General features: G+C 35.8%; 1 protein-coding gene across 1 annotated transcript in view; it reads left to right on the forward strand.

Annotated features, from left to right (window-relative positions):
* HAUS6 (HAUS augmin like complex subunit 6) overlaps positions 1-12,348 on the forward strand; it is a 34,682-nt gene that overhangs the window by 12,356 nt on the left and 9,978 nt on the right. The window contains exons 6-12 of the mRNA XM_027047194.2: positions 291-356; positions 892-940; positions 4,002-4,172; positions 6,229-6,422; positions 7,042-7,168; positions 7,642-7,744; positions 9,529-9,610. Coding sequence (XP_026902995.1) covers positions 291-356; positions 892-940; positions 4,002-4,172; positions 6,229-6,422; positions 7,042-7,168; positions 7,642-7,744; positions 9,529-9,610 — 792 coding nt within the window. The remainder of the gene's footprint in view (positions 1-290; positions 357-891; positions 941-4,001; positions 4,173-6,228; positions 6,423-7,041; positions 7,169-7,641; positions 7,745-9,528; positions 9,611-12,348) is intronic.

Below are 12,348 nucleotides of genomic sequence, written 5' to 3' on the forward strand. Positions count from 1 at the left end.
ATGTGGTAGAAGCATTAGAGAGCAGGATAGTCTTACCTCCAACATTTTTACTTGAAGTCAGAGTGTCTATGAGCCAAGAAGTCCTGGTCCATCTCAACAGCAACCTCTATGTTAGATCACTCTATAACTCTTAAAGGACTCTAGAGTCCTTTAGCTGGCTGCTGGGTGTATTTGGAAGATTAGTCTTCAGAAGTCTTGAGCAAAGATAAGAAATGGGGGAAAATATCAAAGTAGGCTATACCAGTTAATTATAATGGAATTATAGTCGTCATTTATATGTTTTCTTACAGATTGTCAGTTAAACAAGTACAAAATTTGAGATCAGAGTGTATGGGACAGGAAAACCAAATAAAAAAGTAAGTGACTTTTAGATTAGAGCTGAAAGTTGCCTTAGTTTAGCTCCTGGATTTTACTAGTAAGGAAACTGAGGGTCTCAGAAATATCAGTTAAAATAGTGTTATCAATAGCTACATGATAGGATTAGAACATAATTCGATTCCTAGTCCAGTTCTTCTAATAAATTTATTGCTTTGAGCTAGAATTTCATTTTTGTTTTTATTGTTTATTTTGATTTATATATTTATTTGAGAGAGAGAGAGAGAGAGCATGCGCGTGTGTACACAGGTAGGGGAGGGGCAGAGAGAGAGAGGGAGAAAGAGAATTCCAAGCAGGCTTTACACTGTCAGCACAGAGCCCAACCTCACGAGCTGTGAGGTCATAACCTGAGCTGAAGTCAGATGCTTAACTGACTGAGCCACCTGGTGCCTGATTTTTGTTTTTAATTAGAATGGTTTTTAGTGAGTGGGTTTGTAGATCTGTTTGCTTTTTGGGTGGTAAATTACCATGTGATTTTTAAAGAATGGCTAATGAAATAATTTAATTTTTAACCAGAATGGAACCCTATGATGACCAAAGTAATATACAAGAGAAAATCCAAAAGGTGAGGCAACTTTTTAAGGGACAGATTTAATCTCTTACTTTTGTCATATGTGATCTTTACTCATTTGGACTCTTTATTTTGTCTTTATCATTTCTTTTTGTAAGACTGTTACTATTTTTTAAAACTCATAAGTGATATATTACAGTGTCAACAGGATGCTTCTAAAAAGCATGAATATAATTGAAAAATTAGCTTATAATTTGTAAGACTATATACAAAGGCAGTGTTAAATATTGTTAATTTAAAATCTTTCATGTCAGCAAGAAAAGTTGAGCCTGATTGATTGTAACTTAATCAGTAGTATTAATTTATCTAAATCAAATATGTTATCTGAAGAGAGATGGTAAGTATGGAAGAAAAATGAGAAGTCACATTGAGGCTGGCTTGGCAGTAGGGAGGAATCTGCTAGATAGACATAAATGATACGAGGTTTTCAGAGGTTGGCTTTGATGTGAGATTGGAGTGTTTTCTTAGGTCTTTGTGTGTAGATGAAATCTCTGTCCAGCTCCTTGTTCTGCTTTTATGATCACCAGGCTGCTTTGGGTGTTAATTTGGCTTTCCAGGCATTTTGTCACTGGAAAAGGTGAGTGCCCTCCTCAGGAAATAATTATTCATCCATTCAGTGAATTTTTTTTTTTTTAAATGTTTATTTACTTGAGACAGGGAGAAAGAGAGAGAGCGAGAGAGAGGAAGAAGGAACATGAGTGGTGGAGGGGCAGAGGGAGAAGGAGAGAGAATCCTAAGCAGGCTCAGTGCCGTCAGCACAGAGCCCGACATGGGGTTCAATCTCATGAACTGTGAGGATCATGACCTGAGTAATTGGACACTTAGCTGACTGAGCCACCCAGGCGCCCCCCAATTCATTGAATTTTTATTGATCACTGCCATGTGCCAGGCATTCTTCTACATATTATACCTACAGTAGTGAAGGAAAGAGGCAAAGTCACTCTTTTGTGGATCTTCCAACTTAGTGAATATGAATATTCCTATTACTGAACATTATATCTTTGATTGTAAATTTAATAGGTTGAGGTGAAACATGTTAAAGTTTTCACATTGATCTCTCCTGAGTTTGTTTAATGTTCACTTTGCCCAAATCCAGTCAGTTTTTAGCCATTGACAAGATAAAAGTAAATTTGATAATCAGATCCTGGATCTTTGTTCACCAAAGAAATGTCATCTTGTGAGACCTCTAGACCATGGGAAGACAAACACAAACATGGGTATAATTATTCTATTTCCCTACCTACCTCCCACTTTTATAAATTCTTTTGAGGCATTATATACAAACAAAAAAGTGCAAAAATCTTAAGTGTATATCTTAAAAAAATTTCACAGAGTGATACACCCATGTAACCAGCATATAGTTTAACAGAACATTACTCCAGAAGCCTCAAGCCCCTTTTCATTCACAACCATTTCCTCCCCCCAAAACTAAATACTTTCCTCCCTTCTTAAAGATTTATTTGCCTTTTTTGAACTCTATATAAAACGGAGCATATAGAATATATTTTTTTTGTATTTGTCTTCTTTGACTTATGCTGTTTTATCCATGCTGTTGTGTATGTAGGTCATAGTATGTTCATTCCCAATACTATGTAGTATTCTATTTTATGAGTATAGCACAACATACTTTTTTTTTTTTTTTACTCTAGGTAAACTTTTGGGTTAATTGCAATTTTTGATTTTTACAAATAGAAATGTTATGAACATTCTTAAAAAATTTTTTTTTGTTATTTCAATTGAAGTATAGTTGACACATAATGTTACAGTAGTCTCAGGTGTATAGCATAGTGATTGGACAACTGTGTTATGCTGTGTTCACCATAAGTATAGCTACTGGGACGCCTGGATGGCTCAATTATTTGAGCGTCTGACTCTTGGTCTTGGCTCAGGTCATGATCCCAGAGTCATGGGATTGAGCTCCACATAGGGCTCTGTGCTAAGTGTGGAAACTGCTTAAGATTCTCTCTCTCTCTTGTTCTCTCTCTCTCCCTCTTCCTCTCTCCCCCTCTCTCCCTACCTTCCTCCCTCTCTCCCTCTGTCCCCTGCTGTAGTGTGTGTGCGCTTGCTTTCTCTGTGAAATAAATAAGTGTAGCTATCATCTATAAACATACTTATATATGAATTTTAATGAACATAGACATGTTAATATATGCCTAAGATTCTTTGCTTTTTTTTTTTTTTTTTTTTTTTTTTGAGAGAGAGCACACAAGTGCAGGCACACATGAGCAGGGGAGGGACAGAGAGAGGGAGAGAAAGAATCCCAAGCAGGCCCCATGCTGTCAGTGCACGGTTCATGAGCTCAGCCCCATAAACTGTGAGATCATGACCTGAGCCAAAATCATGTGTTGGAGCCTCAACCAACTGAGCCACCTAAGATTCTTAGCTTTTAAAGGAGAGTGGTTTTTTTGGGGTGCCTGGGTGGCTCAGTCTGTTAAGTGTTCGACTTCAGCCCAGGTCATGACCTTGTGGTCTGTAGGGTCGAGCCCCCGAGTCAGGCTTTGTGTGACAGCTTAGAGCCTGGAGCCTGCTTTGAATTCTGTCTCCCCCTCTCTCTCTGCCCCTCCCCCGCTCACACCTCTGTCTCTTTCTCTTAAAAGTAAGTAAACATTAAAAAAATAATAAAGGAACATGGTTTTTCACTTTTTTACCTTTTGAAACTTGAATAACTCTTAAAATTGATGTGTAGTATTTTTTTTTTCCCTCCTGAAAATCTTTATTATTTCTCCCTGAAAAGTTTCTATTAGATTGGTGGCATATCAAAACACAGGAAATGCTAATTGCATCTTGGTACCATGCGATTTTTTAGATTTTTTTGAAAATCATGGTTGGCTAAAATCTTCTGAGAAATTCTTCAGTTTTAAAGCCCCTTTGGAAGTAGTATCAGTGCTTTTAGATGGTTAATTAATTAATTAATTTTAGTGCTTTTAGATGGTTAATTTTCTTGCCAGAAATCATTCCAGGAATACTTTATTCCTGGGAGTGAGTATATATTTGTGTTTTACATTACTTTGATGTATGTACAGATTATGTATAGACCTCCTCTCTGTTTTCAAAGGTGCGGTCATTGTGGGCCTCAGTGAATGAAACACTCACGTTTTTGGAAAAAGAAAGAGAAGTTGTTAATGCAGTCCTTAGTCTTGTTAACCAGTATACTTTAGATGGAACTAATGTCGCTATCGATATTCCAAGGCTCTTACTTGACAAAATTGAGAAACAAATGGGTCAGGTAAGCATTTGATATAAAAGAAGTTTTTGGAAGAACTCTCTTCATGAAATTATTTTACATATGTATATTTTACATATATATATATATATATACACACACACACACTAAAATATATGTATTTAATATATAGTTTGTATTATATATAGCAAATACATAATATTGTATATTTTTCTTAAAATTTTTTTGTCTTCAGAATTTATTTTTGTGAATATATTTAGTAAAACTTTCATAATACACACACACACACACACACACACACACACACACACAAGCTTTTATTAATTTGTTCATTTCTTTTATGGTGCTACATCATACAGTGTAGAGAGGAGAAGGAGGTTACTTAGTAGGAAGACGATCTGGTATAGTTCTTTAAAGTTTATTAATTTATTTTTGAGAGAGCACAAGCAGGGAAGGGGCAGAAAGGGACAGAGGGAGACACAGTATACTAAGCAGGCTGTCATTCCAGAGCCCGATGCGGGGCTCTAACCCATGAACTGTGAGATCGTGACCTGAGCTGAATTTGGGTGCTTAACCGACTGAGCCATCCAGACACCCTTGGTACTAGTTCTTTATAAATTCTCAAAGGGGAGCATTAATGATCTCCTAATTGGTGAATTTCTTTTTAAAATGTCTTTTGGGGTGCCTGGCTGGCTCAGTCGGTAGAGCATGCAACTCTTGATTTCAGGGTTGTGAGTTTGAGCCCCATGTTGGGTGTAGAGGTTACTTGAAAATAATAAAAACCTTTTTTAAAAAAAGTCTCTATCCTCTGGTTTCTCTTTCATCTTAATGCTAAGTATTGTAAAATTTTGCTTCCATTAGCTTTTGTGACCTCAGTGCCTTTGTTCTTGTGTTTTTTCATACTGCTGTTCTCAGTTTTCTACCACTTCCTTTTTCTCTGACTTTCAAATGAAAGTGTTTTCCATGGTTCCATTAATGCCTGCTTTTCCCCACATTATATTCATCTGTTTTTTCTTACTCAATTCTATGTTTTCATCAGTATCCTGTACAATAATATTCCCAAATTGGTATTTCAAGTTTCTTGCCTTCAACCCAAACTCCATGAAATTATTTCCACTTGCTTAGGAAACATTTCCATCTGGCTACGTACATTTGTTTTCTTAGTAAACTCACACTCTATTAAGTATCTAATATGTCAAATATTAATGATAACATAGGGGATAGGAAGGTGAAACATTGTTGTGACCCTGAAGAGCTTTCACTTTAATAGGTAACATGCCAGGCACTTCAAATTCAGAGTACATAAAAGTCTGCAAGTTCAGATTCCTGTATACAGGGAGTAGGTAGGTAATATATGCTCTTTGGAGCATATATATTCCTCTTTGGAACATATATATTTCTTTTTGGAAAAATAGTAGTATTTATGTGAAATTTTAAGATTTTTAGTTGATTGGCAGCTAATTCAAATGATTTTAAAATACTGGAGTTGTGCAGGCCAAATAAACATGTCTAAGTTTGGATTCAGCCATTAAGGGACATCAATTTGCAACTTCTGTTAAAACATGAATTTATGGGGGTGCCTGGGTGGCTCAGTCGGTTGAGGGTCCGACTTCAGCTCAGGTCATGATCTCACAGTTTCTGGGTTCGAGCCCTGCGTCCAGGTCCGTGCTGACAGTTTGGAGCCTGGAGACTGCTTTGAATTGTGTGTCTCCCTCTCTGCTTTTCTCTCTCTCTCTCTCAAATAAATAACATCAAAAAATTTAAAAAAATTTTAAAAACAAAACAAAACATGAATTTATGATCCTTCACCAAACCTGCTTTTTCTTCTCAGTCTTCATTTTGCTTTCTGTTTGTTTGCATTTCTTTTATTCTAGTTTGCAACTTTTTTTGCATAATACAACAATATAGCACTGCATGTTAATTCTTTCACAGTAGTTTTCTTTGGACCAAAATTATTTACTTGGTTTTAGTTTTGGGTAGACATTTGACTTTTTTCACTCTTAAGGTAAGCTTTTTATATAATAAGAAACATAAATATATTTATGTAACAGTTCATAATTTTACGAACCACTTTTCCCCCCCCCCTCTGAATCCTTAGTTGCACATAGGAAATGTTTATGAGGCTGGAAAATTGAACCTGTTAACAGTTATTCAGTTATTAAATGAAGTTTTGAAAGTAGTGAAATATGAACGTTATCAGGCTGACCCAGCAAGACTGACAATAGACCTTCAATTCCTTGAAAAAGAGACCAAACTTCAGAGAGAAAGATTATCAGATCTGAAGCGTATGAGGTATCCCAGAAATATCTTTTGTTATGGTACTGGGGGAGGAATAGGGTGGTTTTGATAATTTCTCAGCACAACTTGTGTAGTTGACAACTCTTCAGCTTTGGCAAACGAATGTGAGCATTTTATTAGAACTTAAAAACCTTGTCATCGACTCCTGGGGAGACACATAAAGTAGAAAGGAAAATTAATGTTGTTTTCTTTCTAGAATATATTATTTGCCCTAAGGGATTATTCTTTATGAAATAATTTCAACTTTTCTCAAGCTTTTCTTTTGTATAATAAAACTAATAAACTAAGCCTCAGAAAAAGTTGTTATTTGAGTGGAGGAGCTAGGAGGGACAGAGTAAGAGTAGAGTTTGGACTTGAGTTTAGAACTAGGAAAAAACAATATTTTAAAGGGATAAATGGAATAATTGATGTATGATTGCTTTCTGGTCTTAAAAGGAAAAGTATTTTCGGAACTGAATGTTCACTGTGAGAGTTTATTCATTTCATACATGCTGTATTGGTTGAACTTCCAGTTATATTTTCTTCCCTTTCTCTACAAACTGTTGTCTTAAATTTTATTCAATACTTGTTTTATATATTCATGTTTTGAAGGAAATTCTTTTTTTTATCATAGGTGTAAAGTAAAAGAAGATCTCACAACTATAAAACATTCTGTTGCTGAAAGGCAAGGAGAATGGCATAAAAAGTGGAAAGAATTTCTTGGTCTGTCTCCTTTCAGTCTAGTTAAAGGTTCGACTCCAGTAAGTAATGTTGGCTTGCCTTTTGGAGAGTAGTTTAGTGTAAGGCAGTCTTTTGATTTATCATGTTACAAGTGATCTAGGAATGCTTTGCGTGTTTGTCATCTTGGCATCTGAGCCTAAAGTTTAAATGTTTTGGTTTCTCTAATTTTCTAAATACATATTCAAGTATTTATCAGGTTGCCTTCTGATTTATAGTTAATATTTTTAGACTCAGAGGATTATATTAAAAAGAAAATGAGACTTTTCTCTTGCTGTTAGGTAGTATTACATTTGAGGCACAGTTGGAGGACAGAGTAGTCCCCTTGTTCTAATATTGTACTCCTTTGTTTAAAAATAGTTATGAGATAATTGCCATGCTTGGTAATTCCATCTTTGCTAGGGGGAAAGTCATCCATTCATAGATTATTTTAGCACTGTTACTATGGTAACGAGTAAATGTGTTTATTTCAAAATGATGATTTCTGTGTTTTAAGGCTGTGGATCTTTTACCACCAATGTCTCCCCTTTCATTTGATCCTGCCTCGGAAGAAGTGTATGCTAGGAGTATTCTTTTGCGGTATCCTGCTTCACTTCCAGGTTGGTTATTTGTTTTTGTCTCTCTTAAACCCCCTCTGATCAGTTATTTTTCACTATGATAGCAGTTTCTTTACATTCTTGTTTTTTTCCCCCCCAATTATTTTTTATTGTGGTGAAATGCACATATTATTTCAGTCATTGCAGTGTACCAAGTCAGTGGCATTTAGTAAATTCACAGAGTTGTGCAACCATCACCACTTTTTTTTTTTTAATTTAATGTTTATTTATTTTTGAGAGAGAGAATGTGAAGGAGGGGCAGAGAGAGAGGGAGACACAGAATCTGAATCAGGCTCCAGGCTCTGAGCTGTCAGCACAGAGCCCGATGCAGGGCTCGAACTCCTGACTGCGAGATCATGACCTGAGCCGAAGTCAGACGCCTAACTGACTGAGCCACCCAGGCATCCCCCCATCACCATTTTTTAGCTCCAGAATATTTTTATTATCTCAAAAGGAAATCCTGTACACATTAAGCAGTGATTCCCCATTTTCCCCTTTCCTGATCCCTGGCAACCGCTAATGTACTTCTTATCGCTATGGATTTGTCTATGCTAGATATTTCATATAAAAGGAGTCCTATAATAGGAGGCTTTTTTTTTCTTTTCGAATTTTTATTTAAATTCTGGTTAGTTAATATACAGTGCAATATTGGTTTCAGGAGTATAATTCAGTGATTCATCACTTAAACACAACACCCAGTGCTCAATATGAGGCTTTTTGTGTCTGGCTTCTTTCACTTGCAGAATTTTTCACTTTGCACAATGTTTTCAGGGTTTATCAAAGTTGTAGCATGTATTAGTACTTCATTACTTTTTATGAATACATTCTGTTGAATGACTAAACCATATTTTGTTTATTCATCCATTCATCCATTGATGGATATTTGGGTTGTTTGGACTATTTCAGTATTATGAGTAATGGTGGTATAAACATTTGTTTACAAGGTTTTGTATAGACGCCCACAGCTGTTTAACATGAAATAGTATAATAATTATCCAAATACTACCTGTTTTAATCAACATCTGCCATATTGCTATATATATATATATATATATATACACACACATATATATATACATATATATATATACATATATATATACGTATATATATATATTTGTATTTTTGCTAAACCAAGTAAGTTCTAGACATTGTAACACTTCACTGAAAGTATTTCAGCATGCATTCCCATAAAAATTTGAAGACTTTTCCTATGTAACTACCATAGTAATGTCATATCTAAAAAGCTAATAATAATTCTGTTGTATCTCATATTGAGCTTCGTCAACTATTGTGCCACTATCACACCTAAAAAATTCATTTCTCTACAATATCTAATATCCATTTTATATTCAGTTTCCCCAACTGCCCAGTACTTGTGTGCAAGAAATTATTGAGTTCAGTAAATATTAGATAAGAGGAGGAATAAATGCATAAAAAATGTATGAATTATGTAGCTAGGCTAGGGCAGGCAATAGATGTAGGCCATATTTGAGTTCATGCAGGCCGAAGTGATCAAGCCTCGCATTGGGCTCACTCGTGCGATTTCACTGCACTCTCTCTCAAAATAAATAAAAAAAAAAAAAAAAAAAAAAGTTTATTACTAGATATTCTGTATCTGTCCTATCTGTACACTTTCACAATTGAATAATTTTTTTCCTATTAGCATTCATATTGTGATTTTCTGTTTTCTTTTGTTTAGAAGTTTTTCTAGAATTTCAAGAGATCACTGAATATTAGAATATATAAACATAATTCAAGAGTAATTAATTTTTATGTTCCTTTAGATATACCTAAGCAACATAACCAAGAAAATGATTGCAGGAGAGCCAGTGATATACCGGCAGCTGTACATGATCTAACCAACAGGTAGAACAAATTTGATTTTCATATTGATTTTTTTCCCCCCTTCATTAATTTAGTTTCATCTTCTTCACCTAATTTTCAAGCTTCTGTACTATGGGATCATCTATAATTTTCTTCTCTTAACTAGAGAATATTTTTCCATGTGGATCCATATTTTCAGGAAAGATTGAAACATTTCTGACACAGAGGCATTTTTATTTTTCCTTCTTTTGTTTATCTAAATGTTGGGATTCATAGGGGATTATCTAATTTTTGAAGAAAAACATGTATGGAGATTATCTAGTGCAAGTTTGGGAATTTTTGCCTTTTTGTGTCTGTGAGCTTCTTTGAAACCACTTGTGACCAGTTGACTAAATCCAAATCTAGGAGTTTAAGGGTTTCAGAGATGATCTTGTCTCCAAGTTTTTAGACTGTGTTCTGCAGCGCCCTCTGGTGATGTGGATGAAACTAATTTAACCTGTCACTGGTCTAACCTTTTTCCACTTCAACCTGAGCAAATAGTTTTATATGTGTATTATATTGAGGGTTTTATATGCCATTTGATAAACAGAGTTCCATGCTTTAAAAAAAAAAAAAGGAAGGGGCACCTGGGTGGCTCAGTCAGTTGAGCATCCAATCTTGATTTCAGCTCAGGTCATGATCCTTAGGGTGGTGGGATTGAGCCCTGTGTTGGGCTCCCTGCTGAGCATGGAACCTGCTTAAGATTCTCTCTCTCCTGGAGAGCCTGGGTAGCTCAGTCGGTTGAATGTCCAACTTTGGCTGAAGTCATAATCTCAAGGTTCATGAATCAAGTGCTGTGTTGAGTTCTTCAGAGCCTGGAGCCTGCTTTGGGTTCTGTGTCTCCCTCTATCTCTCTCTGCCCTTCCCCTCTTGTGCTCTGTCTCTGTCTCTCTCAAAAACAAATAAACATTAAAAAAAAAAAAGAAAGAAAGAAAAAAGATTCTCTCTCTCCCTTTGTCCCTCTCCCTTGCTTTCTGTCTCTCTCTCAAAACAAAACAAAACAAAACAAAAAAGGGAAGACTTCTGATTCACTCTAATCCCAAAATTTAACATGTGAAGAAACCTAAACTTTTGTTTATTAGAACATCCTTCAGGAGTATTCTTAATTTTTTTATTGCCTGTTTTCTTTATTATCCCATTTTGGCTCTTAAAACAGATGTCAAATTATATAAGCAAAAATTTCTAAATGTATGTAGTCTACCTGGGGAATATATTTAATCTTTATTGACACTAAGTGTTATTAAGTGGCAATCAAACACAGACATACTCAACTGGTTTGTTATATTAAAGTTTTTTGTTTTCTGACTACCCTTTGATCTAAATAGGGGTCTTTCAGTCCAGTTTCCCCATATAATTGAGGCACAGTTATGGAAACAAGTTACTTAGGATAATTCTAAAAGAAAAGTCTAAATTTTAAATGAATTGAAGGTCTCTTCATTCTGTATACTCTAAGTTAATAGTTGAAACACCATAACAAGAGTCAAAACTTATATGTTAATTGAAGTCTTCTTCATTCTGTATACTTTTAATAAGTTAATAAACCGAAACACCGTAACAAGAGTCAGATTATATGTGAAATAGAGCTATTGGCAGTTTGCTTGGCAGTAATTTCCTGATTCACAGGAGGTCAGGATTTCTTGTGGAAGATTTATTTTTTTATTCTTAGATCTGGATATGATGTTGATTCTTGGAGTACCTTAAGAAAAATAGTGCAATCTATTGTAGAGATTTGACATTGAAGAGATAGTGAAGTTATTGGGCTTCTCTATTTTACTCCCTTATCACTGTTCTTCAAGCATGCTAGAGGGGAATAGTTGATGCTTTCCAATCTCAATTATGTTTTTGGTTTCTCTTTCCTTGAGAGAGCAAATGAAATATTTGATTAAGGTCACTTGCTGGGACCTTAAGGGGCTAAATAAAGATTGATGGAGTTAGTAGATTGATTCATAGATAGGATTTTATTTATGAACTCCATTGAATTCATTGAACTTCAAGATTTTTTTTTTTTTGGAGAGCGCACGTGCACTTCATGAGCAGTGGAGGGGCAGAAGGAGAGAGTGGGAATCTTTTTTCTTTTTTAATGTTTTATTTTTATTTTTGAGAGAGAGAGAGCATGTGTGCACGAGCTGGGGAGAGGCAGAGAGTGAGAGAGAGAGACAGAGAGAGACAGAGGATCTGAAGCAGGCTCTATGCTGTCAGCGCAGAGGTCAATGTAGGGCTTGAACCCACGAGCTGTGAGATCATGACCTGAGCTGAAGTCAGATGCTTAATTGGCTGAACCACCCAGGTGCTCTGAGAGAGAATCCTAAACATATTCCAGCGGGGCTTGATCCCATGGCCATGAGATCATGACCTGAGCCAAAAGCAAGAGTTGGATGCACAACCGATTGAACCACGTATGCATCCCTCAAGATTCTTTCTTGAAGTAGAATTTTGTACTAAGATACACTATCAGAATTCTACAAGAGCCAGACACTTAGCTCCTAAGAATTTAGTTTAGATGGAAATCACTTAGTATAGGAAAAGAGATTGTATTAAATACACTTAAACAAAAAAATGTTTATTTTGAGAGAGAGAGAGAGAGTGAGAGAGAGCATGCGAACAGTGGAACAGCAGAGAGAGAGAGAGAATCCCCAGTGTAGAGCCTGATGTGGGGCTTGAACCCACGAAACTGTGAGATCATGACCTGAGCTGAGATCAGGAGTTGGATGCTTAACCAGCTGAGTCACCCAGGAACCCCT

The sequence above is a fragment of the Acinonyx jubatus genome, chromosome D4 (assembly GCF_027475565.1).
Source record: "Acinonyx jubatus isolate Ajub_Pintada_27869175 chromosome D4, VMU_Ajub_asm_v1.0, whole genome shotgun sequence".
Taxonomy (NCBI): domain Eukaryota; kingdom Metazoa; phylum Chordata; class Mammalia; order Carnivora; family Felidae; genus Acinonyx; species Acinonyx jubatus.